The sequence below is a fragment of the Dendropsophus ebraccatus genome, chromosome 12, assembly GCF_027789765.1.
Source record: "Dendropsophus ebraccatus isolate aDenEbr1 chromosome 12, aDenEbr1.pat, whole genome shotgun sequence".
NCBI classification, from domain to species: domain Eukaryota; kingdom Metazoa; phylum Chordata; class Amphibia; order Anura; family Hylidae; genus Dendropsophus; species Dendropsophus ebraccatus.
In genome coordinates, this window is record NC_091465.1 from 53,880,923 (window position 1) to 53,907,780 (window position 26,858).

At 42.8% G+C, this 26,858-nt stretch overlaps 1 protein-coding gene across 8 annotated transcripts in view; it reads right to left on the reverse strand.

Annotated features, from left to right (window-relative positions):
- Nucleotides 1-3,619: 3,619 nt before the first annotated feature.
- Nucleotides 3,620-26,858, reverse strand: part of MPV17L (MPV17 mitochondrial inner membrane protein like) — a 43,160-nt gene continuing 19,921 nt past the window's right edge. For 2 of the 8 annotated variants that reach the window (XM_069948704.1, XM_069948703.1), the window contains exons 2-6: nucleotides 25,181-25,262; nucleotides 15,427-15,949; nucleotides 8,016-8,086; nucleotides 7,373-7,402; nucleotides 3,620-6,206 (exon numbers count right to left, since the gene is read on the reverse strand). In XM_069948704.1, coding sequence (XP_069804805.1) covers nucleotides 6,006-6,206; nucleotides 7,373-7,402; nucleotides 8,016-8,086; nucleotides 15,427-15,733 — 609 coding nt within the window. In that variant the 5' untranslated portion in view covers nucleotides 15,734-15,949; nucleotides 25,181-25,262 and the 3' untranslated portion in view covers nucleotides 3,620-6,005. Of the gene's footprint in view, nucleotides 6,207-7,372; nucleotides 7,403-8,015; nucleotides 8,087-15,426; nucleotides 15,950-17,019; nucleotides 17,265-18,728; nucleotides 18,878-25,176; nucleotides 25,263-26,858 lie in introns of all 8 variants that reach the window. The other 6 variants (XM_069948710.1, XM_069948709.1, XM_069948708.1 and 3 more) reach the window with 5 other exon arrangements.

Below are 26,858 nucleotides of genomic sequence, written 5' to 3' on the forward strand. Positions count from 1 at the left end.
TGATGATGTAGTGGAGGAAGCATTTGTACTCAATGTCATTGATGAGAAATTAAGGGATTTCCTCAGGGTTGAACATCCTGTAACCCCAATTTTATATTGCCTACCTAAAATTCATAAGCGCCTTTTAAACCCCCCAGAGCGCCCAATTGTGTCGGGGAGGGGATCCATCTTTGGTCCAGCCGCAATCTATCTAGATAAAGTACTAAGGGGTTTCGCCACCTGTGCTCGATCGTATGTTACAGACACACAAGACTTCATTGATAAACTCAAGGATATTAAGGTCAGGGACACAGATATCCTAGTCTCTTTCGATGTATCTTCCCTCTATACTTGAATTAGTCACGAGAGAGGGACGGCGGTCGTTAGGGAGGCCCTTGAATACTCTGATCTCTCTCCACATGCTGTGGCTTTTCTCATGGACTTACTCAAGATCATACTGACTGAAAATTATTTTCTTTTCCAAGATAAATTCTATGCCCAATGACGTGGGACTGCAATGGGCAGTAATGTCGCACCGACATATGCTAACATGTATATGGCGGACTTTGAGAGCAGACACGTCTATGTATCCCACCACTTCGGGTCGGTCCTGAGGTGGTGGAGATACATAGATGATGTCTTCTTGATTTGGCAAGACTCTGAGACGGCTCTTGACGATTTCCATACACATCTGAACTCAGTAGATGCCAACATCAAATTCACTGTGGTCAAATCCAGGGAGGGTATCCAGTTTTTAGATACATGGGTATATAAGGAACAACACAGACTACAAACTGATCTTTATGTGAAACCAACAGATAGAAACAACCTTCTGTTATACACCAGCCACCATCCAAAACCCATGTTGCGCTCCTTACCCCATAGCCAACTGTTGAGGGTGGCACGGATAGTGCAGGATCCAGGACGCCTGCCAGACAGACTAGATGAGATGTGCAGGAAATTCTCAGCTAGAAAGTACCCACAGACACTCATTACCCGACAGAGACAGAAAGCCTTGACCCCACAACACAAAAAACATAGCAACAATGATCCACGGGTAACTATGGTGTCCACTTATTCGGATGTGAGTAACCAGCTCGCTAGAATTGTTAGAAAAGAATGGCAGATTTTGGGTAGAGCCTTTCCACAGATTCCTGAATTTGTCAACAGCCCCAGGTTGGCGTACAGACGTCCTTCAAATTTGAAGGATATACTTGTGAAAGCCGATGTCGGCCCGAGTCATGGCAGCACACAGACATATATTGGCAGACCCAGTGGTGGATGTTTCCCATGTCTGGGTTGTGCCAATTGTCCATATATGCTGAAGGGTTCCACTTTCAAACACCCATTGACACATAAGGAGTACAAGATACATGAACATCTTACCTGCCTGACCGACTATGTCATATATGTTTTGACTTGCCCCTGTGGGATGATATATGTAGGGGAAACGACTATGCAGTGTAAAGCTAGAATTAACAAACACCGGTCTACCATCCGTACAGGACGTATGGACTTACCTGTCTCTAGACATTTCATGGAAGCCCAACACCAACTTAATGAATTAAAATTTGCCATCATTGATAGGATCCCCCGTAACAGACGGGGCTGCACTCAAAAAAAGAGAACTAAAATGGATACACACATTGGGGAGCTTGGCACCACGGGGATTGAATTTAGATTATAGACTATAATGACATTGTCCCTCTCCCCGCCCTTGACACACACACGTCCTTGTGCTCGGGGATGATAGATATCACCACAGACTTCTCTCTAAGACAGTACTAGTTGGGGGAATCTACACAGTGTCATCTTATATGACTATTTTGTATATATTTGTAAATACTCACCTTTCTTTTTTCTGTTCTGCTTTGTAGAAATTATATGAACAAGATCGCCAAGAACTGATGAATACCAACCACATGATCCTGGATTTGACATGGCCTTACCTTCTGAGTATTTAGTTATTGTATTTTTTCTGTATTTTTCTGTATCTTAATCCTGGGTTCCTCACTTTATATAAATATTTTTTGAGCCACCAATAAATTTAGTTGGATGGAGAATTTTCTTTTTGGTCATTCATTGCAGGCTGAAAATATGTGGATTGAATATTAAATAAGAAGGACATTTATTATCTGAGCGGTACTTATGCAGAATCCATTTAGTTGGAGTTACAGTTATGGAACATATGTCTAATTGCAGATTATTCTGCCTTTGGTGTACACAGTGAATTCTGGAGAGGGCCCTGACACGTCATCATGCGAGGGAAGACTCGGCCTTGTGTAGAGTTTCCCTCTTCATGATGCTGCGACCGAGGGGGGTCTACCCGCACGCAAGTGCGGTGGGCCTCCGGAGGCGTGAGGATGACAGGTGCTATCTCCTAGCATGTGTATACAGTTCCTTACAGGGGACATTTCCTTATGGGGGACGCAGTTCCCGTTTTTTGCCACTAGGGGTGTTATCCCCTATTCCTAACAGTGGGGGGTGTCCTTCCCCCTCTAACTACACTGGGCCTTAATGCTTATTCATTTCAGAGCAATTCAATGGCTATATCTCTCCACTTCTACTACATTATGCCAATATCATTTATGGTGTCTATCCGCATGACTTCAGCCTGCCATGAGTGTCTGTAATTTTACCCTTCTCCAAGATGGCGCCCGGGATGCCTGAACGTCACTGCGCATGCGCCGGTCACACGCGGGTAGCGTGATGACGTACTAGGATGACGCGGACGCAGTGACGTTTCCAGTTCAGCGTTTGCTGTATACGAACACGCCATGTTACAGGAACATGTGGGTAAAGTATTTGACTGTTTTTATCTGTATGTACACTATGATATTTACACTTAAGGGTGGTTTGACACAAGTGAGGACATTAGAAGTCCAATGAACACATGAATTCTTGATCAATGAGATATACACTATACCATGATGTGATATACACTATATTACGATGGCCACGATATCATGATACGTTATAATTATTTATGGATTGAAACACTGTAATAATAATCAATTTGGAATTGCTGTGTAATTGCTGTAATTGATGTGAAACACATTTAAGAGTGATTTGGACACTGTGTTAGTCACGCTGGAGAAAGGCTGAGAACCAGCCGAAACGTTGCGGGAGTAGGATGTGAATAAAGACATCATGTTTTTCCACTAAGTAGTGCTGTCTCCTTTTGAATTTTTGGCTTTGTGTCCGGATGGAGGGGTCCCATCCGGTGAGGCAAGCACTCCACTCTAACATTCTAAATATTTCTAGCCGGTGCTGTTCCTTTGAACTATTATCCTAGGTTTTGTCTTGACAGCATACACAGGAACAAAAGTCTTCAATGTATTCTCCCCAATGGGGAGACCCCTCTTGGGTACAGACCAATTAGACATCAGAAATTGCCCCAAGTAGGAGCCAATCCAGCTCACTTGTCCATATATAATGGACGATTTTCTGCACCAACAGAATTTAGCAGCATATATGTTTTTACTTATGTCACTGGACTCCTTCACCTCTCTAAATGGAATCACAACCAATCCTTCACAGATCGATAGCAGAATTTTCATATATTAATTCCTTTTAAAATATAAAATTGAAAGTGCGTATAGCCGTCCTATGCCACCATCATAGACACAGACTACTGAGCAATTTTGTTGTTTAATATGTTCATATTCTTTCAGAAAACATCTCATTTCCAAGTATTGTATACATAAATAAACAACAACAAGAAAAATCCATCATGACTGTTCACATTGTACATATTTGTTCCACAGGTAGTGTCTGACAATCATTCTTCAATGCTGGTGTTTGTTATCATAAAATAATTAGAATTATGAGAAATATAAAACCGAATGGCTAATACAAAAGTCTATAGTATGTGTAGTGCAACCATGAAAAACATTCACATTGAGTGATTAGAAAAAAATTCTTCAAAATACTGATAAATCAGGCGCAGCCATAAAGTAAATTACAAAAAGTAAAGATACCAACTGTATGTACCGTAAATTGTTCATTCACTGGGTTTTTTCTACAGTAATGAATCTACCATGGCTGCAGTTTAATTCATTTGAGAAGAATTTAGGCTAGTAATAGCAACATATCTCCCCCTGCCCAGCTTATCAAAATGTTGAATGGGTCAAGGAGGAGGCATGCCACTGTGGCTTAACCCCCTTCTCTATTACGCTAAATAAATCAGCGGCGATATAAGTTTACATACTGCAGTCACAGTAAACAAGGGTACCGTATCTCCTCCACTGTACAAAGTCACTTTTTTTTTTTTTTTTTTTAGGAGGAAAAGAACTTGCTCTACAGTGCCACCCATTGAAGGCAGCTTCCAACTGTAGAACAAGTACTTTTACCTCCAAAGGTTTGCTACTTTGCACACTTTTTCCCACGGAGCACTGCGCTTCTTCTGAGACTCCATACACCAGTTTAGCAGTTTTATCTACAAAACGCACAAACCCATCAGTCGAATGTCAGTTTTAGTAAACAGGTGTGTTGAGTATTGTAAGAACTCTCCATATTGTGCTGGTCCTCTGTTATTTTGCCAATAATTTATGAATAGACAACTCTGTGTACGTAACCTTTTGTGGATATGTCTTTATGCTATCTGTCACTGCTAAATTAGTGCTGATATTACCAGATTGTGTACAGATACCTCTTTTTAAAAGGGCAATGGTAACATGCAGTTATCAATTTATTCATACATTTATAGGAGATGTAACAGAGTTCTAAGAAACCCGACCCAGAATTGTTATACTCTGGGAAATGCAGGTACAGTACTTACTAAAACAGACATGTCAGGAGAGGCCACAGCTCCCCTTTTCTTCTCTGTTAAGGCTATCTATAATGTGCCTCTGACTAAGGTCACATTCCCACGTCCCATGTGAACTGTATGAATATGTGCCGCGCTGTAATGACAGCGCCGCGCGGCTGTTTCATTACAGAGCAGCGCATATGCATACAGTTACCCCGCTCCCAGCATCTTATCACAGATGCTGCCTGGGGACGGGGCGAGGTGGTGGATTCCATTACAGGCATTCCACATCCATGTACTGTGCGGAAAGCGACAAGAAGAATTGCTAATCCATGGACCCTTTAAGATGACCCAATATGTGCCCATTACAAAGCCTTTTACGAGGCTCGACAATCATACGGACAGGGCTGCACAAACAATCACTGGATTGTCTGTATGGCACTATTATGGTATTTTACATGGCCTGATATGAAGCCGTGCAAAGACGCAAATGTGTGCCGATCAGCACTCCCTTGCAGTGCCTTTATAAGGCACGACAAATCGCTCAGCTGAACCACACGAACAATCGCTGTATCATTTGTGTGGCCTTTTAAATATGTTGCTAATAGCCAATAATGATCAATTTGTTGCCAGTACAAAAGACCAAATCAACTCATCGGCTGATCTCTGCCTCTGTTCACAAAATTGAGTGCTCTTATGGTGCGTTTACACAGAGATTTATCTGACAGATTTTGGAAGCCAAAGCTAGGATGGATATGGAAAGAGGAGAAATCTCAATCTTTCTTTTATGACCTCTTCCCTGTTTATAGTCTGTTTCTGGCTTATACTTTGACTCTGTGTAAACGTACCACTAAGAACACTTGTTAGCGATAATCAGCCTGTTTAAAAGGGTCTTTACATGGGGAGAGGTGTGGCTGACAATTGCTTTTAACCTTTTTAGATCAGCTGATAACCAAGCATTTGCTCCTCTAAATGCTGGTCATATTTCTCAAGCCATATCTGCCTCTTCTGATGATAAAAATCCCATGTAATAGGAGCCGTTAGGGATTAGCAGTAAGAAAACTTTGTATATTTGGGGCCAGACTACGTGCACATAGAACAAAAGTGGCAGAATTCCGCCAGCCTCCCTGTCATAATGACAGTCTATGGGAGGCTCGCGCGCCTCCTCTCTCCGCGCTAAAGAATGAACATGAACACAATATGATAGGAAGGCTGGCGGCATTCCGCCACTTTTGCTCTGTGTGCATGTAGCCTAACCCATGTTAAGCAGCAGCATTTATTTGTCCTTTCCTTCTTTTTCTTTTCCTTTTTCATTGGTCATTTTGCTGCCAAGTATTGGTATGGTCTGAAGAAACTTTGTGGTCACTTGATCGATGTCCCGGTTACGTATATAGCAGAGAAATGTGGTCCACAGAAAAGCGCATACCCCAATGTAGGCAGTTCTGATGACAGGAGGTATAATGCTGAAGTTTATTGTCTGAAAGTGTAAACACAAAAACAAATTAATAGATAAAAAAAATACAATAGAAAAACATGTTTTCTGTTAGGCCATGTTCACATATGGCAAAACAGTGGCCGTGTCACAGAACTGTTGAACAGAGATGTTCATTCCGGCCGGGTAAACATCACTTCAACTTAAAGGGAACCCATCACCAAGACAATGCTATCTAATCTATCCCCATCACGTTATAGAGCAGGAAAAACTGAGCAGATTGATATATATCTTTGTTTCAAAGGATTCAGTATAACTTGTAATATGCTGATTAAAATCCCTGATCATTTTAGGCTAAGGAGTCCAGTGCACATTGTCACTCAATGGACTGGACTCTTTAGCATGGAAACATCAGATTTCCATCATAAATTAGAAGTTATAGTAATTATTTTTCCATAAAGATATATATCAACCTGCTCAGCCCCTTCTGCTCTATAACGTGTTGTAGATAGCTTAGGGAGCATTTTCACGATGACGGATTCCCTTTAATTGGAATGCGGGCACATTCGGGTGTGCCTTTACTCCAATTAGCCATAGCACACCATGTAAAGTACAGCCGAGATCATTTGACTGAATAGCGGCTGCACAAAATAGACATGGCAGTTTCCTGTGCATCCGCATGGATTTCCGGCCGTAGTGTGTACACTACGACCGGGATCCCATAGGGGTTAATGCGATTGGCCGCTGTGAATAAACAATGCCCATTGTTGAAAACTTGCAAAACAAACAAGAAGCTGATTTCTAATTTCTGATATGCATAAAAGCAGCCCTTCATCCAGGATTGGAGGCTTTTCTCTTGTTGTGTGGCACCTATTTATCATTTTCAAAATCTACCAACAATCTCTCTGTGTAGAACAGCAAGAAAGGTGATCGATGAGATAGCTTTCATAGTGGACACATTTTTGCATCCACATTACAGCTACAAATCTGAGCTCCAGCACAGGTCTATGATGCTGTCAATTAGGGTCATCAAACCAACATTTGCAGCAGTAATATGGATGTGGCCATATTACATCCATCCAAAGCCAGCATTAAGCAGCTTTTCTGACTAATCTTACCACACACACACACATATCCTCTCTTGATAAGAAAGATTTTAAATATATATCCACACAGTCGCCAAATATTAAGCTTGATCGATGCCACCTTACCTGAAACACAGACCAGCATAATACTCCAGTCTGTAAACAGAGAAATATGGACTTATTATATCAAAATATACTGTATATCTGTATTTTTGCATTTATTTATTTGTATCATATTACACATTGCGTAATATTAGCCCTTTTTTTTATCCCTTAGGCTATGTTCACACAACTACTTTCAACAGCCATTATTTGATACTCAAGATAACGGCCGTTGTTTAACATACTTTGGCGGCTGTCATTGTTGGCCGTTGGTACGTTGGTTGAATGATGGCCGCTTTCAACACCCTTTTGGGTGTGGCTATTTTTAGAGGTCCATTGAATTTTGTTGAAAGGACAGACATAAAAAAGAAAAAAAATCTGTGTGTGAACAACTTAAAATAATGGGCACCAATAAATGTCCCGAACATTAATTTGATAGCCGCTGCAAATTCTATGCATCATATAAACTAACGTCCGTTGTTTCCATAGACTTCAATGGAAATCATTGAAGATTGAAAGCAATGGATGTTATTTTGAGTATCAAATAGTGGACATTATTTTAATAAAAGACAGTGTGTGAACATGGCCTAATTTCCATTTTCTGAAAGTTCATTCTGACATAGATATTACTCAACCTACTTAAATAATCCAGACACAATTTTATTACCTTATAAGTTGGCAAAAATTTCTCTTTAAGGTTTTTAAATATGTCCTCATCTCCATCCAGAAGACTTAAACCTGTAAAACAATTGGTGACTTCATATGAACTGAAACTTCTGGTCAATCCATCACTTACATACAAAGTATGCATCGACATTCCTGAGCTCTCCTATAGTCACACAATTAAGAAATAAATAAAACTGTGTATACCAAATAACGGGCTCAATCTTTATTTAGAGAGGATCTGTCAGCTACAAAAACATCATATTACCATTACAAATAGATTAGTGCTACCTGCTTAAGGCTCCTCAGTGGCTTCCATTTGCGAAGAGTCGGTGTTAAAGGGGTTATCCAGCTCTACAAAAACAAGGCCACTTTCTTACAGAGACAGCCCCATACTTGTCTCCAGCTTAGGCGGGGTTTTGCTAAGTTCCATTGAAGTGAATGGAGCTTAATTGCAAACCATACCTGAACTGGAGACAAGAGTCGTGTTGTCTCTAAAAGAAAGTGGCCATGTTTTTGTAGCACTGGATAACCCCTTTAACTCCCCTAATGAAGAGGCATGCCAGTACAACTCAAAATGGACTAGTGCTTGGAGGGTTAAAGGGGTATTCCACTCAAACATAACTTTTCAAATGTTGCTGCCCATGGTGAGACTAACAATTCATTCCATTCAGCTGAGAATTAGGGGAAGGAGACTGAATAGATAACAAGTATGGAATGAATTGTTAGTCTCACCATGGGCATCAACATATGAAAAGTTATGTTTGAGTAGAATACCCCTTTAGTATTATAAACATTTTTTTAAAAACATTTTTTAAAAAGATCACCTAAGTGGCCCAATAATACCACTGATTTCCCAAACACTCTTTATGTTTTAAAAACACTGTACTTGATTTTACACATTTTTCAAAAACACACGATTTAAAAAACTAAGAAAACTCCTGTGCGCCACATTTTCATCTAAAATTCTGGCGGAGACCCATTAGTAAATCGGGACCATTGTACTTTATTTAATACATTTAAAAAAAAAAAACACACATACAATTTAAAAACTGCAAGACAGAGGGTGGTAAATATAAGTTAGTATTAGGGTAGCTTCACACACACCGTATCGCAGCGGATTTTCTGCTGCGGATCAGTGTGAATAGACCCTAATGCACCCAGTCTGTATCTTGAGTCAGTAGACCTCTTATGCCAGTATCCAATAGAACTGTATCTATTACATGGGGCGATCAGAGGAAGCAAGCGAGCGCCGACCTGTCAGGTCAGTGGTTGCTTGCTCCCAAGCAGGTAAGTGGGGGTGGGGGTCGGCTCCCTGCCCATAGGAAATAGTGGTGGTCTGCTGCCGCCGCTCCTATTACATGGTGTAACGGCAGGTCGTTGCTATCATTGTCTTTCAACATGTTTAGAGGTTAAAAGACAACATTCAGCCAACATTGTACATGTGGGCGGATTGTTGATTTTTATTATACAGAGCAATTATCGGCCATAATGGGCGATAATCGGCCAAATATGGACGATAATCTCTTTGTATAATAGGGCCTTAAAGGGAATCCATCACCATACTACCTAAGCTATATGCATCATGTTATGGAGGAAGAGCTGAGCAGATTGACATATATCATTTAGTGTAACTTGTAATTTGATTGAAATCTCTGATGTTTTCCCATCGACATGACAGCACCACCAGAGAGAGGGCTGCCTCCCCCTAGAGAGAGACTCTTCGTTTTGTGCCTGTACTTGATGACCTCCTAGAAAAAGCCCAAGATAAAAAGAAAGGGTTCCCTTCTACCTCCTACCTATAGAAGAAGAGGATTTGACAGATGAGGGAGAGGATATGGTAAAACTTAAAGAGGATGTACCACCAGATACATGCTTTTTAATCTGAACCCACGGATCGAAAGGCGCCTTAACGGGGAAGGTGGTGCCGTGGCCCGTTTTTCAGACCACGGCCCGGTTCCCGTGCACGGCTCCGTTCTATGCACCGGAACCGGCCGGTGCTCAAGCACTGGAGGTAGGCCGGCCCGCCCCCAGTGGGAGAAATTCTCTCCCCTGTATGAAGCGGCTCCATTCATTCTAACGGAGCCGTGTCATACGGGGAGGGAATTCCCTCCCACTGGGGGCAAGCCAGCCTACCTCCAGTGCTTGAGCCCCGGCCGGTTCCGGTGCATAGAACGGCGCCGTGCATGGGAACCGGGCCGCGGTCCGAAAAATGGACCGCGGCACCGGCTTTCCCTTGACGCCGCCGTTCGATCTGTGGGTTCAGAATAAAGAGGATGTACCTGGTGGTACATCCTCTTTGAGGTTTCCTCTTTAACCAAAAATCAGAGCCCAACAAAAATTTCCCTTCCCAGTACTGCTGGTGTTTAGGTGGGGGGTAGGTTACAATTTTTTTTCAAAGAATGGTGTTAAATCTGTGGCTGTTTCTGGGCCCTGAAATATATTCAGGAATTTTGGTAACCAAAAGTCATATGGGGGAAATAGGACAAAGGACTCTAGAGAAAGAAGTTATTTCTATTATTAATAAAAATGTTTTGATTCCTGTTTCTAAAAAACCAAGAGGGTCAGGGTTTTTACTATATTTTTTTTTGTTCAAAAACCCGATCTCTCATATAAGGCGATAATTGATTTAAAGTGACTTTGTACCCACAATCTGATCCCCAAAGACCGCTTGTACCTCTGAATAGTTTCTTTTAATCCAAGATCTGTCCTGATGATGCAGTTATTGTCCTAAAAAACAACTTTTAATGTTGCAGCCCTGTGTCAAATTGGCGTGGCCTAGAGTGAGTGTGCAATAGGATTGCGACATCCCTCCGTCCCTCTTCACCATTACGAATGCTCCTGGAACATTTTCTCCTATTCCTCACCTGTTTGAACACTGCACAGCCTTAACAATCTAGTCCATGTGCAGTGTTCACACAGGTGATGAATAGGAGAAAATGTTCTAGGGGCAATTCTAATGATGAAGAGGGCAGGCAGGAGGGACAGAGGGGTGTCGCAATCCTATTGCACATACACTGTAGGCCAGGGGTGGGGAACCTTTTCCATGTCGAGGGCCGGTCGGGCCTTAATAAAATCATTTGAGGGCCGCACTCAATGTTATACCGTGCGCGGCAGTTAGTAGCGGGGGTTTGTAGCACCCGAACAAGGCAAAGTATTGTTCCCCTAATGCCCCTGCTATTGTAGTTAACCCTCTGTGATGCCCCTTGTACCTGATTTGAATCCTTAGTGATGCCCCTGGTAGCCTAGTTAACCCCCCAGCGATGTCCCTGGTGGCCTAGTTAACCCCCCCAGTCATGTCCCTGGTAGCCCAGTTAACTCCTCAGTCATGTCCCTGGTGGCATAGTTAACCCCTCAGTCATGTCCCTGGTAGCCTAGTTAACTCCTCAGTCATGTCCCTTTGTAGCCTAGTTAACCCCTCAGTCATGTCCCTGGTAGCCTAGTTAACTCCTCAGTCATGTCCCTGGTGGCCTAGTTAACCCCCCCAGTCATGTCCCTGGTAGCCTAGTTAACCCCCCAGTCATGTCCCTGGTAGCCTAGTTAACACCCCCCCCCCAGTCATGTCCCTGGTGGTGAAAAAAAACAAGGAAAGTTACAGCTCCTTAAAACGTGTATTCGTTTTTATTGGTACAACTTAAAAAAAGAACAAAAATCATTAAAAACACGCCGACGCGTTGCGGAGGAGACCCTCCTTAATCATGGCCATGATTAAGGAGGGTCTCCTCCGCAACGCGTCGGCGTGTTTTTAATGATTTTTGTTCTTTTTTTAAGTTGTACCAATAAAAACGAATACACGTTTTAAGGAGCTGTAACTTTCCTTGGTTTTTTTCACCATTTATACGGGTGACGGCCCGCAACTCAATCTGCCTACGTGCTCCTGCCTCCTGGGGAACTGCATGAACTTGCAACCACGCTTTGTCAAACGGGGTGAGCTGAAGCCTTCTTTTTTCTTATTACACCCATGTCCCTGGTGGCCTAGTTAACCCCCAGTGTCTGCCCCAAATGAAAAAAATAAACATCCCACTCACCTTTCCTCCGCTCCCACGCTGTCCAGGTCCTCTTCTCCCTCCTCTCTTCTGTGCCGGTCTTCTCCTGCAGGCGGCGCGCGATGAAATGACGTCATCGCGCGCAGCCCGCAGGAGTCAGAAGACGTGCGCCGCGCTGGTGAGGCAGGAGTCGGCATACAACACATCTTCCTGTGTCTGTGCCAGCTCCTGCCTCACCAGCGCGGCGCACGTCACAGGAGGGCAGGAGTCAGAAGATGTACACCCCTCTGAGGGGAAGGAGCCGGCACTCACAGCATCCTCCTGGCAGCTGTCACAGACACAGGAGGATGCCGTGTGTGTCGGCTCCTTCTCCTCCAGAGCGGCGCATGTCACAGGGGAGCCGCGGGCCACATCCGGAGGTGTCAGGGGCCGGATGCGGCCCGCGGGCCGGAGGTTCCCCACCCCTGCTCTAGGCCATGTCAATTTGGCACAAAGCTACAAGATTAAAAGTTGTTTTTTAGGACAATAACTGCATCACCTGGCAAATGGACCCCTGGACAGATCTTGGATTAAAAGCAGGTATCTAAAAGTACAAGCTGTTTGGAGGGGAATAAAATTGTGGGTACAGAGTCGCTTTAAAACCCCTGAACTATTTGAAATACCAAAAAATTAAGATGGAAACAATTAAGTCCACAATAAACTTGTTAACCAATGAATGTTTCATGGCATCAATTGATTTGAAGGATGCATATTTACATCTTCCCATCCAAACAAAAGTACTTGAGAATTACTATTCGGCTGAACAGTTCACTTTTTCATCTTCAGTTTTAGGCACTGCCTTTCTGCATAACAACAGCATCCAGAGTGTTCATGAAGATCTGGTAGAAATTGTGGCACACAGAGAAAGTACAGGTCTGTTCATACCTTAACTGGATGACTTTCTGTTAGTAGCTGGATCTGAAGAAGACCTGCAGTCCCAAATCACTGGGATGGTTAATGATGAAAAATCTTCTCTATCCCCAGCTCAAAGAAAGAAATTTATAGGCATCAGCTTAGACGCCTCTTCTCAAAAGTCGTTTCTTCCAGAAGAAAAAAATCCAGAAAATAGAAGCGGCAGTCTCCTCAGTTCTAAGAAACCCCAGAACTACGATCAGGAAAGGTATGTCCCTGTTGGAGTTATTTACAGCCTCCCTCCCCGCAGTCCCATGAGATCAGAACCATTCTAGACCCCTACAGTTGTATTTTCAAGGGTTATGGAAAGGTTCCCCAAGGAGGTTCGATAGGAAAGTAGTTCTTTCCTAAGAGATGTGGTTAATCAGGGTGGTTAGGCTGCATTCACACGTTCCATGTTCCTCACAGAGCACAGACGTGGAATGCCTGTAACGGACTCTACCCCACCCAGGCAGCATCTGTAATTAGAGTCTGGGAGCGGGGGAACTGTACAGAGATATGCCCCAGCGCTGAACTGTACAGATTTGCCCCAGAATTTAGCAAGCTTTTTTTCAACTTTGTGGGCCATGGTGCGATTGACTTTGCCAAACCTAAACTAGCACAGATCTTAGACTTTTTGCTAAAAGGTCAAGAAAAAGGTCTTAAACACTAAAGTTCAGGTCTTAGCATTGGGGGGATTTTTTTGAGCCATGTATCAATAAGACTGGTAAAAATTAAAACAGCCTTGTTAGTTGCCGTAACATCAGCTAGGAGAGTCGGCAAAATTATTTATTTTTCCAGTACTGAGCCATATACAAAGATTTTGTTAGACCAGACCCTTCTTGTTTTCAGCATTACTGGTTGAATCTTTTGTCTTCTTCTGATGTTTCTCTGTTGTCCCACCCTGAATTCCTCTCTGGTGGTGCTGTCATGTCAATAGGGAAAACAGTAGCTACTCACCAGTAATGTTGTTTCCCTGAATACATGACAGCACCATGACATTGCCACTTTTTACTTTCTGTTTCAGGGTGATCACTTAGGGGGTATGTAAAAAAAAATATATATATGCTTGTATAGTCTTCATATACTTGTTGATGTAAATATGTATATATGCAGTTGTCAAATTAATAAAGCTCTCTTTAGTCTCAGAAATTCACTGAGGAGGGAGAGGAGGGCCTTTGCTTCTTTGCTTTTATCTCTCCAGGTCTCCTGTCCCTGGGGGTGGAGTCCCTCTCTTTGGTGGTGCTGTCATGTACTTGGGGAAACATTATTACCGGTGAGTAACTACTGTTTTCCACGCTAAAGAGTCCAGTCCATTGAGTGACACTGTCCACTGGACTCCTTAACACAGAATGATCAGGGATTTCAATCAACATGTTACAAGTTATACTGAATCTTTTCCCATAAAGTTACATATCAATCTGCTCAGTTTTTCCTGCCCTATAACATGAGGGCGATAGATAAGACAGCATTGTTGTTGTGACAGGTTCCCTTTAAGTCTGTTTCTACATCCCACTCTCTCTCTCTATATAGCTAGATAAAACCTCCTACTCAGCCCCCCCTCAACATGTTTTGGCACTATACGTGATTTGTGAGGTAGTGGGCACTGAGAGCCTTGAGCTCTCCTGATGAAAGACAATAATCAGCTGACAAGTGAGCATTTGCTTGCTAATCTGCTGATTGCTGGTTCTATTACATGGGAGATACAATCTTTCCAAATAATGCTGCGTTTACACAAAACTATTATCATGCGAATTCACACGATAATGATCAAATTCGAACGATAATCGTACGTGTATACGCGCGATCAAACGACGAACGAGAAATCGTTCATTTTGATCTTACAACATGTTCCAAAATCGTTGTTCATCATTCACAAAAAATTCGCAGATCGTTCCGTGTAAACAGTCGTTCTCCGATTTAACCAATGTGTGAGATAGGCTTAAGCGATCGCAAAACAAATTTTCCGTACGATATATCGTACCGTCTAAACGCTGATCGTTATGAAAAAAGAATCGTTACTCCAACATTGTTAATCGTACGATCGGGCCAATTATCGTTTTGTATAAACGCAGCATAAGGGTTCTTTTAGATGAAGCAACATTCAGCTGTCCAAATTTTCAAATAAGTGCTGATCAGGGACATTGGTGCTTGCAGCGCTCTCACAAGTCATGATCAATCACATAGCTGTATCATTTGTGCGCCCATTTAAATAGACTGCTATTGGCCTCACGTATTCTGTTTACACAAGAGATAGGACTTCTACAGAGCTATCTGGCAGGAATAGCCACATAACTGCATGCGTAGACTCTGTGAGCTAGGGAGTTTTATGTAATGGCTTTAAAATATTTATGACATTTTTAAGTAAAATAGCATTTTAATAGTGCCATGTGCCATAAAATTGATCACCTGCAGCATATACACATCTGTATAAAGTATATTTTGCTGGTCATGGTAAGATTTTTTTGTAACGTCATACAATAAGAAATTTAAGATTACCTGTGTAGAAAGCGCTGATTGTGATAGGTGCAGCCATTAACTGGTCACATGCCACTTTCCTTATGACATTCTTTGGAGCAGATCCCGGAAATGTCCTTTCTATGAATCTTAGCCAAAAGAAGTTAAAATTGGCATGAAAGCAAAAGCCCACAATGCCGACTTTAGCAGTCTGCTTCCAATCTAGTTGCTCAGTTGGTCCCTTAGACAGTTTTTGTTGTACAATATCAGCGGATGCAAAAAGAGAGCCGTAAATTGTCACATTTGTCACCCAGGGATGTCTTTGGGTGAACTTTAGAAAGGCATGCATTTTTGTGGTATTTTAGATAAGATTCTTGAGTCACGAGTACTAGTTGTCAATTTCCAGGATTGGATATTTGCTCTTTTTCAGTGATATGTTGAGGATATTTAGAAACACTTTATTTTAAGGTAAAACCTGAGACTATAGGATGATGTATGCTGCCTTGTAAATGCTTAATATAGACTGTATTGCTATTTCTGTTCACATTCAATTAGGTCATCAGTCCTAAAGAGTGCAAAAATATAACAAGATATCATTAGAACAAGGTAAAACATCAAAGATAAATTGTCAAGCCCCATCATACTTTTTTAAAGGGATAGCACAAAAGGTAACAGCTCCTAAATCTGCATGTCAATAAACCAATTACTATGACATGGCTGTTCAGACATATACCATACAACATTTGGCTGCTATGATTAAGGTGTACCTGACATTTCAACAAACTTCTGACCCAGTGAGTGCTAGAACTATGGCTGAAGCGCTCGACTGAGTGGGCTCTACTCGGAAAGGTGAGTTAGTGTTATATAGATTTGCAGAACGTCTCATAGATGTTTACTGAACCTGTATATACCATTGATTTAGCTTTTCAAGGAGAGCTGAGGTAAAATGATATATGGAGGACTCACGTTGCTTCTGATCTTTCCCCCAACTAACCTGTTGCCGTGTCCCCTTGTTCTTGAGTTTTATTTTTTCTAAAAACACTTCCCTTCTGAACCTTAGGGTCCTATTACACAGGACGAATATCGTGCGAAAAATCATTATATAGTTCAAATTTAAGCGATAATCGTTCTGTGTAATTGCAGGCAACGATCGAAAAATTGTTCGTATGTCGTTGATCGTTGATTTAGATCTGAACCTAAAATTATCGTTAATCGTTCGCTGTAATTTCACGTTCGTTCAAGTTCCGCATTTTTTCACTAATCGTTTAGTGTAATAGCACATTGCCCATTGTTTTCCTGAGATCAGAAGGAGTAAACGATCGCAATAACGATTGTATTTAACGACCATCATTCTGTGTAATATGGTGAACGATTTCAGGTTAACGATAAACAATCTTGTTTGCGATCGTTTATCGTTAAAAATCGCTCCCCCCTCACATCAGATGAAGCAGGATTTCTGTGTCCATTATGTGTCTATGCAGAGGGGAGGGGCTGTTAGGAGTGACTGAGCACGGAGGATTTCTGCAAAGCACAACACCCTGCAATCTTCTCTCAGTAAGTTCATAGATAAGCACTGACCTTTCTGACCCCAGAATCCTGCGGTTTAGGTGCCCAGAGAGTCTACAAACAGCTTACCTTCATGTCACCTCTTCCTGCTCCCTCATCTCCCTCGGCCCCTCCCCCCTTCATAGGCTTACAATGGAGAGAGCAGAGCCAGTCTTCACTGGCTTCTCTGTAATGAAGACGTGTTTGCCTGATAATGCACAGATAAGAAGTCAGGGGGGGAGGCTGGGAAATTGCTTCTTGAGTACAGAAGGAGGCTTTTTTTGGCTGATGAAACCTATTACAGAGTTTCTTAAAATCGCTTATACTACTGATTTCTGCAATAAAAAAAAAACATGACAGTTACGCTTTAAGTCTTTCCTGATATGTTTTATGCCTGACACCCTCCACCATTTTTGTAGCACTTCCTAGTACCCGTTCTATTTTGTTAATATCTTCTAGTAGAGGATGTCTCCAGAACTTGATACAGTATTCCAGATGTGGTCTCACTAGAGCTCTATACAGTGGGATCACAATCTCCCTCTTCCTACTGGTTATACCTCTAGCTATACAGCCCAGAATTCGATTTGCTTTCACTTCTGCCTGGTTGGACTGGTGACTTATTTTCAGGCTGTCAGAAATCACTACCCCTAAATCCTTCTCTTCTGCAGTCTTTGCCAACACAAAACCACCGCTATGATACTCAGATGGAGGATACCTTCTCCCCAAGTGCATTATTTTACTTTGGAAACATTGAACTGTAGTTTCCATTGTTTGGACAACATATCTAGCAATGCTGAATCATTTTCCTTATTACTGACACCTCCAAGAATATCAAACCTATTTTTAAGAGATACAGTGGTCGAGGGACATTTCCTATCGTTGCACATTAAACATCTCATTACTTTGTAATGTACATAAAATTCAGTCACTGATTGTGAGTTACAGATACTGTGAAGGGAAGCCATATTTGTTTCCTCAAACACATCCATACACCACATTACATAAAATTGTCTTTCTGAACATATCTTAAATATATAGCTTGATATAAGGAATTTCGCAGAATTTACATTATTGCTCTGGCACGGATGGGAGGGTTGTAAGTTGTCTCATTAGGGACAAAGCTTAATTCCATCTGATTTCTTACTATGAATTATGTGACTTACCTAGAGGTTAGCACATTGTGCTAGCTATAGCACATTGATTGAGTTGTATAACCAGTACATATTCATCAGATGTACAGTATATGGCATCCTATGTGTTACTGCATAACAGTCTATAACTGCATGATATACACAGAGCTTATCTACCAAGTGTGTGACTCTACAAGTGTTTACTGTGGGTCACGCATGGTGGGAAATACTATATCTTTACCAGAAACATAGCTTGTCCCACCTGTCATACCCTCCAACACACTCTCTCTGTTTAATGTTATTGTCTATATTTAGAGACTAGATAGGTGACATGATAGGATGTTACCTTGAGGGGGAGCGGCTGTTTACCCTATTTACAGGTGTTTGTTTTGTGCCATAAGCCTATAGCACTTTAATTGGTTTTAACATACATCTATTAAAAGTTAAATTTTAACGTTATTCTGGGCCATACAAGGAATTTCCTATCTGCACAGGAATGGAAAACGCTGGAATCATCCATGCATGACTGCATATTTCAAGATTCTAAAAACTTACCATATCAATCTGTACTATCCTTCTCATAGTCATTTAAAGTTTTTGACCATAAGTTCCCTTTCATCCCCCCTCCCCCAAACTCTTAATACAGACTGTCCTCTTGGGAGAACATACCTCATTGATGTCCTCTCTCCTCATTGTTCAGGTTTCCAGTGGTTTCTCCGAGGCCTGGCCTACCTTCCCCCTCTCACACCATTGCAGTCAGTAAAAAGTCTTCTTTATTTGTCGTGTAAATACTTGTCTGCCACTTCACACATTGGAATCTGGTTCATTAGCAATTTGTGATTAAATTCCAGGCAATAGCACACCCGTATAGGACATGCAATTCTCACATATGGAATAAACTTCAACCACATTAGAAAACAAAAAGGTTCTCATTTTTCTAGTACTGAAAAGTCTGAAGGAGAAATTATCTTAATGATATAAAGCAGTAATATCATCTCCTACTTTCCAGGGATTGCAACACATGCAGCTCAATAACGTGTGGAGGACAATGATAGTGGTTCAATTCTTTTTCGAAACAGGCCATAATTTTATATGCAATACAAACTGTACCAGCACATGTATAAGGGATAGCATCTTGTGAACTGATGACCAAAGGCACCAACAGCTGTAAGAGTAGCACCACGTCCCAGAAGAACATAATTCAGTATAAGCATTGCTCGCTCTTTATTTTAATTACATTTTACTTTGATATAATACAAAGCATGGTTGTAGGACTGACAATGTTCATGGAGATGATCTAGATAATCCTTAGTATTAAAGACTCTCATTAAACGGTTTAGAAAAGTCAACAAGCATGAAGACATGATAAACTAGTTATGATCATTACAATGGCTTTTATGCATTTGTTATTCATGCATTTAACGTTTATCCTTGTTTACTCGGCAGGAAACAACTCCAGGGTAAGCACCAGTACAAATTGTGGATTACAGAGTTCAGGTAAGCAAAGCTATGTGAACATGGAATATGCCTGTGTAACAGATAAATGCATATACAGCTATTTCCTTGTATACTCTAGATAAAGAAGGTAAATGGAGAATAGCCCACAAGCTCACTAAGTTGGCAAATTATGGATATTTATCACTGGCAAAAGTTGTAGCATCACCACTATTGTAACATTTAGTTTCTTTATACTTTATATCAAATAGCGATGAGCGAACATCTGATGCTCGGTTCAGATCCCGAACACAAACATCGTGATCGGTTTGTGTTCACCGAACATTCACGAACAAATGACAAACGTACAGTAGAAGCACACGTTTTGGTCTACGCACATGCATACAGATTATCTGGTGCAAAAGGGAAATTACGCAGTTGCGTACGTTTGCAAGTTGGAATATGTTCGAAAATGATTGTTATAACCATTTCGATCGGCGAACAAATTGTTTGTGATCGTCGAACACAAACAATTAACGACATGCTTATATGAACATACGAACTTTTAATATCATGTTCGCTCATCACTAATAGCAAATACACAATCACAGATGTGACACAAGACAAGGTTTAATAGTTGAACAATTTGGTTTCAGGGAACATACTTCTTAAAGAAGTTCGTCAATTTCTAAAATGCGGCAATGTATATTTGTCATGAATTGAGATGATTTGGCACTTTATCACTTGATAGTATTACAATTTCTATTTATATTACATGAATTTTTGGCACTGTTTGCACTTTAGTATATAATACACTATATATCTTTCCCTTAAAGTGACACTGTCACCCCCTTTTTGCAGTCTTACTTCTCTACACAGGTGTAAGGGGTAAATTTAGCAGTTTTTACACCTTATTTTATATCATACGTCATGGTGCTTGTTCAAGTAAAAAGTTTTCTTTTATGAACTGCAGATTGTGTTAAGTGGGGGGAGCCTCGCGGCATTAGCGGCAACTAGCCACGCCCACCCCCGTTGGCCCCGCCCCCTTGACGGCCATTGGTGGGCCGACCTAGAGGGGGTGGGGCCTAGACCTTTAGGCCAGCCTGTTCCAATGGCTGGTGAGGGGGTGGGGCCAATGGTGCCATTGTGGGCTTGAACAAGCACCATGACGTATGATATAAAATAAGGTATAAAAACCGCTAAATTAACCATTTACACCTGTGTAGAGATGTCAGAATGCACAAAGGGGGTGACAGTGTCACTTTAATAACTCCCCTATATGTATGCAGCTTAGTAGACCTAGTCTAAATCTTTCCTTCTGGTGCAGATCTATTTTGCGATGAGGTTTTTGGGGCTGATTTTCGAGTGGGTTTTAGGACTTTTCTCTTTTAAGGACACATTGTTTTTAATGTGAGCTGATGTCAGTTACATTTTCAAGTTCTGTTGTCTTGAACTCTCTGCATTCTAGCGGTGGCCACTTCCCCTATCTGTATCTGTCAGGTCTGCTGATGCTGTAGCTGGGATTGTTTTATTTTGACTCTCCCCAGTAATGCTGGGGCTTGTCAGCCAATCAGTACTGCAGGAGCTCTGAGCCAATTATGAGGGGCCCAGCACTTACTGCAGATCAATGGAGGGTTAATTAACTGGCATCTGCATCGAGCAGACACCCTTGATTGTGGTTTGCCAACATTTCTCAACTGAGTATTCTGTGTACCCTGACCTTGGCTTGTTTTCTTGCAACTTCACTGATTGTGCAAAAGTCAGCAGTAAAATTAGGGCTATGTTCACAAAAGTTGGAACTTCATTGCAGTACTGCAGCGTCTTCACAAAAATGATGCAGTAACACAATTAAATAATGCTAAACGGCCAGAGCATCAAAGCCGGCACTGTACCTATAGTACTGTGTACAAGTGCTGAACCAGTATGTGAACATAGCCTTTCTGTGTTTTAAATCCACTTCTGGTTTACAGTTTGGGAACATAGCCTAACGGTATATATTCCGAGCAGAGACTGGTTACAAGTGGAACGTGACAAGGGTCTTTTCTGGGTCCTTTTCTTTTTAATATGTTTGTAAGTGACATAGGAGAAGGTATGGTAGGTAAGATTTGTCTTGTTTGCTGATGGCACAAAAGTGCGCAATAGGGTTGATATTCCTAGAGGTGTCAGTAATATGAAAAATGATTTAACTTTTATAGTCCAAACAATAAAAAGCGCATTGCAGCTTTACTTACCGCTATATATTATGAACAACTATACTTACAGCGCAAAATTGCGTAATCAAAAAGTTGCATATATGCAAGTAAGGCACCGATAAAAACTACAGATCATGGCGACATCTCATACAACCCTGCATTATAAGGATCAGAAAAGAGCAAGCGTGAAATCTGCTACGATTCAGTTACGTGTCAACTCATCCTAAAGCAAGAGACTTACTTAGGAACTTAAAGCGGTATTCCCAGTTTTGCTGTTACCTAGGTACATTCCCCACCACCGAATGCATAGAATCATCATATCTCTCATCACCCTTTGTGTCGGCATCACGTGTCCTCCGTCTCTTCAATAGGCCGGGTTAGCGCTTCTAACCCAGTCCACTAAAGTGAAGGAGGACACTGATGGGGTGGCTGCTGTTGGAGAGGGAGACAGTGATCAGTGCAGCTGTCACTGTCTCCCTCTCTAACAGCAGCCACCCAGTCACCCACACTGTGTGCCCCCCAGCCCGTGATCACTGTTCCCCCCTGACTGTGTTGCCCCCCCCCCGCCCGTCACCAGTACCCCCCCATGGCACCCAAATCCCTCCCCTGCTCTCATTCACTGCAGCCCCCCCTCACCCACGGCACCCAAATCCTCCAACACCACCCACCCGCGGCACACTGACAGGGCTGGCTGCTGTTAGAGAGGGAGACAGTGACTAGTGCATCTGTCACTGTCTCCCTCTCTAACAGCAGCCACCCCGTCACCCGCACCATATGCCCCAGAGCACTGTTGCCCCCTGACTGGGGTGCTCACCCGCAGCACCCCCTCCCTGTCCTCACCCGTGGCTTTTGTTTCAGGCTTTGGCTTCAAATCTTTGGCAGATAATCTGTCAGATAATCTTTCTGTGTAAATAGACCCTAACAGGTGCAGGTACAGGTGATAGTAGTGACCTGACGGAGGAGTAAGGAGAAGTGGTGTAGCTAAAGGTCCATTTACACAGAAAGATTATCTGCTAAAGATTTGAAGCCAAAGCCAGAAAACAGACTATAAACAGAGATCAGGTCATAAAGGAAAACCTGAGATTTCTCCTCTTTTTAAATCCATTCCTGGCTTTGGCTTCAAATCTTTGGCAGATAATATGTCAGATAATCTTTCTGTGTAAATGGACCCTTACTTTGAGGAAGGTATAGTTGAGTTTAGGAAAGGTGCATCTTCACTGAGAAGAAGGTACAGGGACCGTCTTAGGGGCCTTGTCTAATGTAGAAAAGCACTTTGCCAAGATTGTGTTGAGAGTAGTACTTAGTGTGCAGGAGAGAATACTCATATTCACATATATAGAAGACCGCCTTTTGCCCAACCAGATCAGAGAGTGCCAGGTTGGGTAGTACGAGCCCCAGGCCTAAAGCAATGTCATCTGCTGAGGTTCTCTATAGATAACATAATCAGTTGGGGCCCATTTAGACTCCGTCAACCCCCTAGGCTAAACCCCTAGTTAGGTATAACAAGTAGGAAGAGGAAGATTGTGATCCAGCTGTATAGAGCTCTAGTTAGACCACATCTGGAATACTGTGTCCAGTTCTGGAGACCTTACCTACAAAAAGATATTGATAAAATAGACAGGCTCTAGAGACTAGTAGTAGAGGCTTGGAACAAACTGTGGTTGGCACATCTACAATAACTGAATTTAAAGCGGCACTATCAGCAGGTTCTGCTGAGAGTAAATGCTGCAGTAGCCCTTTACCTTATAAGTTGATCGCCGTTAGAACCGCTCCTGTTCGCCTCTTCAATCATCTTAAAATCTTAATTGCTCCTATTCAAATTCATGGCTGAGGAGCATTTGGGGTGTCGCCTTTCTCCGGGATCATCGCTGTGTGCCGCCCAGTTTGCTCCCGTCTGTCCAGCTTCCTCATGCACCCTCCTCCCAGCCCGCCCCGCACAGTGCGGTCCACTATGCATATTCATAGTGGCCTCTTCCCAGCGCATTTGCCAGGAAGCTGTCCCGTCGGCCGACAGCCTGCTTCCCGTGCATGCACGATTCGGCCGACGGGACAACTTCCTGGCAGATACGTTGGGAAGAGGCCACTATGCAAATATAAATATGCATAGTGGGCCGAACTGTGCAGGGCGGGCTGGGCGGGTCGGGAGGAGGCTGCATGAGGGAGCTGGACGGGAGGGGAGGGGGCGCAGGAGGGGGGGGGGGCATAACAGATGGGAGCAGACTGGGCAGCACACAGTTATGCTCCCAGAGAAAGGCGACGCCCCAAATGCTCCTCAGCCATGAATTTGCATAGAAGCAATTATCGATTTTAAGATGAGTGAAGAGGCGAACAGGAGCGGTTCTAATAGCGATCAACTTATGAGGTAAAGGGCTACTGCAGCATATCAGCAGGTTCTCTCGGCAGAACCTGCTCATAGTGCCGCTTTAAACATGCCTGTGATGAACATATATGCATACTAAGATAATAAGAAAGTAATTACTAAAAGGGAGGACTAGACAGAACAGTCTTTTTCTGCTGACAATCTTCTACATTTCTATAATTATTTTGGTCCCAATACGGCTTTACCCTTTCATGCATTCAACAGACCTTATTTTGGGTCCGTCCCTAGTTCTCAAGTACTGTGTGCTATATATTTTTCAATTACAAGCCAGGGAGATCTCAGACGTGCCTCTTTGTAACATATCTTCAGTTTCAGTAATTTGTCACATGTTATGGCCTTGATTCAGTAATAGCCACAATGTGCCCCTTAATGGTGCCAGCTAAATTGTCCCAACAGCCGTGCCAGCTACAAATGCTCAGTTTGTAGGCAGTTGCAGCCCCATTCTAAAATTTCAAACCATTAGGCCCCCTTCACACGTCCCTGTCAGTTTTTACTGTCAGGAAATCCTAATCAGGAAGCCATCAGGAGACGTCATGAAACCATCAGGATTTCCTGACAGTAATCACTGTTTCCAGTAGTGTTTTCTGGATTTTCTGGGAAAAAAAGTAGCATCCAGAATTCTGGGTGCCTTCCAGATGCGCATTAGGAAAGCGTTCAGAACTCCAGATAAAAACAGGACAGGATTAGAGATGAGCGAACCTCGAGCATGCTCGAGTCGATCCGAACCCAAACTTTCGGCATTTGATTAGCGGTGGCAGCTGAACTTGGATAAAGCCCTAAGGCTATGTGGAAATCATGGATATAGTCATTGGCTGTATCCATGTTTTCAAGACAACCTTAGAACTTTATCCAAGTTCAGCAGCCCCAGCTAATCAAATACCGAACGTTCGGGTTCGGATCGACTCAAACCCGGTTCGCTCATCTCTAGACAGGATCTATAAAATCCTGACCTATTTTCAGAAATGGACACCCTTCAGGAAATCCTAAAAGGTGTCTGTGACTAATGGAGCCTTATGAGTCCAGAAATCTGCCTGAATCTCCTGATAAGTAATGTGGATACATTTTTCCTGACGTGTGAAGGGGGCTTAAGAGTGGAGCATACTTACTGTACCTACTGTATGTTTCCTTGCTGTTGGCTGCTTGCAGGTACACATTAATGGCCAGTCAGCAGGTGCTCACATGAAACTTCTTGCTCCTCTGTTGAATGAAGAAGAGTAGGTTCTTTACTTACAATCTTTGATTTGCAATTAAGTATTAAATATAGTGGCGTAAAACTTATTTTCCTCCCATCAAGTTTTTTCAGTTTTAAGGTGCCTTCACACACCGGATCCGCAGTGGATTTCAGACTGGAATTTGCTGCGAAATCCAATGCGGATCCATTGCCAGTTCTTCCCTGTGAGAATATATACTTGACATCCCGCTGGCATATGTAAGCTAACCCCATCGCACTGATTGTCTGAGCGGGACAAGCGAACACCGGGAACCCTCAAAGCAAGCCGGAGCGGGAAGCAGGTACAATATGCTCCGACCAACAGGGGGTTAACTTACATACTTGCAGCGGGATGTAAATCCCACTGCGAGTATGTATTCTCATAGGAAAGAACTGGCAATGGATCCACAGCAGATTTCAATGCGAATTCACAGTGTGAAATCCACTGCAGATCCGGTGTGTGTGAGACACCCTTAGTGTGGATACACTTAACAATCCAAAATCATGCAGGATAATTGGCAGGTACAGTGAGCAGTGGGAGACAGTGAAGAGAGGCACTAGTGCAGCTGGGAGAAAGATGTCACCAGAGATGTGTGTTAGATAAGGTACGTATTTGGTGGATAACAATAGAAGGTACGGCAGTGCAACTATGTATTCCTAGATAGCGTCCCAGCAGAGAACTTTGTGTCAAGTAACAAAAAAAGTCATCCTGACTGTTATCCTGAAGCCAGAGGCTACATGGATTCTGAAATACAGACCAAAGTATACTTTAATAAATTTACAATACAATCAGGGCCGTATTATCAGCTAGGGACTAAACCTGCAGACGCCCCATCTTCACTCAACAATTAGAATCATGATTTTCTAGTTTCTGAACATCAAATTGATATCTGAACAGTCTTAGGGTGCAGCAGATAGATCAGCAGTAGATTTGATGGTGCAGATTTGATGCCGTGTTAAGTTATTTACATCAAATCTGCTGCGTATCTGCTGGGTATCCACAGCAGAAAATTCACTGCGAAGCGGTTGTGTGTGAAGCTACCCTAAGGGCCCTATTCCACAGTAACGATAATCGACCGGATCGGCCCCATTTGGCCCGATTCGGCCGATTATCGTTCGGTGAAATAGAGAGAACGATCAGCCGATGATCGTGTCATCGGCTGATCGTTCATTTAGGGCCAGACCTAAAATCATCGTTCCCCCACCGCGCATCGATACGGTTGAATAGCGGTGTGCGGGGGGCGACCGACGATTTGAGAAGAAACAGCACCAGCATCATCATACATTACCTGGCTGCAGGGCTTCTCCTCCGCTCTGTCTTCATCCCCGGGTCCCGCGCGCTCTATCTTCTGAATGGCCGGTCAGCTGACGGAGCGCTCAGCCAATCACAGGCCGGGACCGCCGCGGAGGAGACGGAGCGGAGGACAAGCCCTGCAGCCAGGTAATGTATGATGCTGCAAGGGCTGCAAGGACATCGGTAACAATGTCCTTGCAGCCCTCGCTCAACGATCGGGCCGTGGAATAGGCCCAGTAAACAAGCGGCGATCTAGCAGTTCGCCACTCGTTTACATCGTTGATCGGGC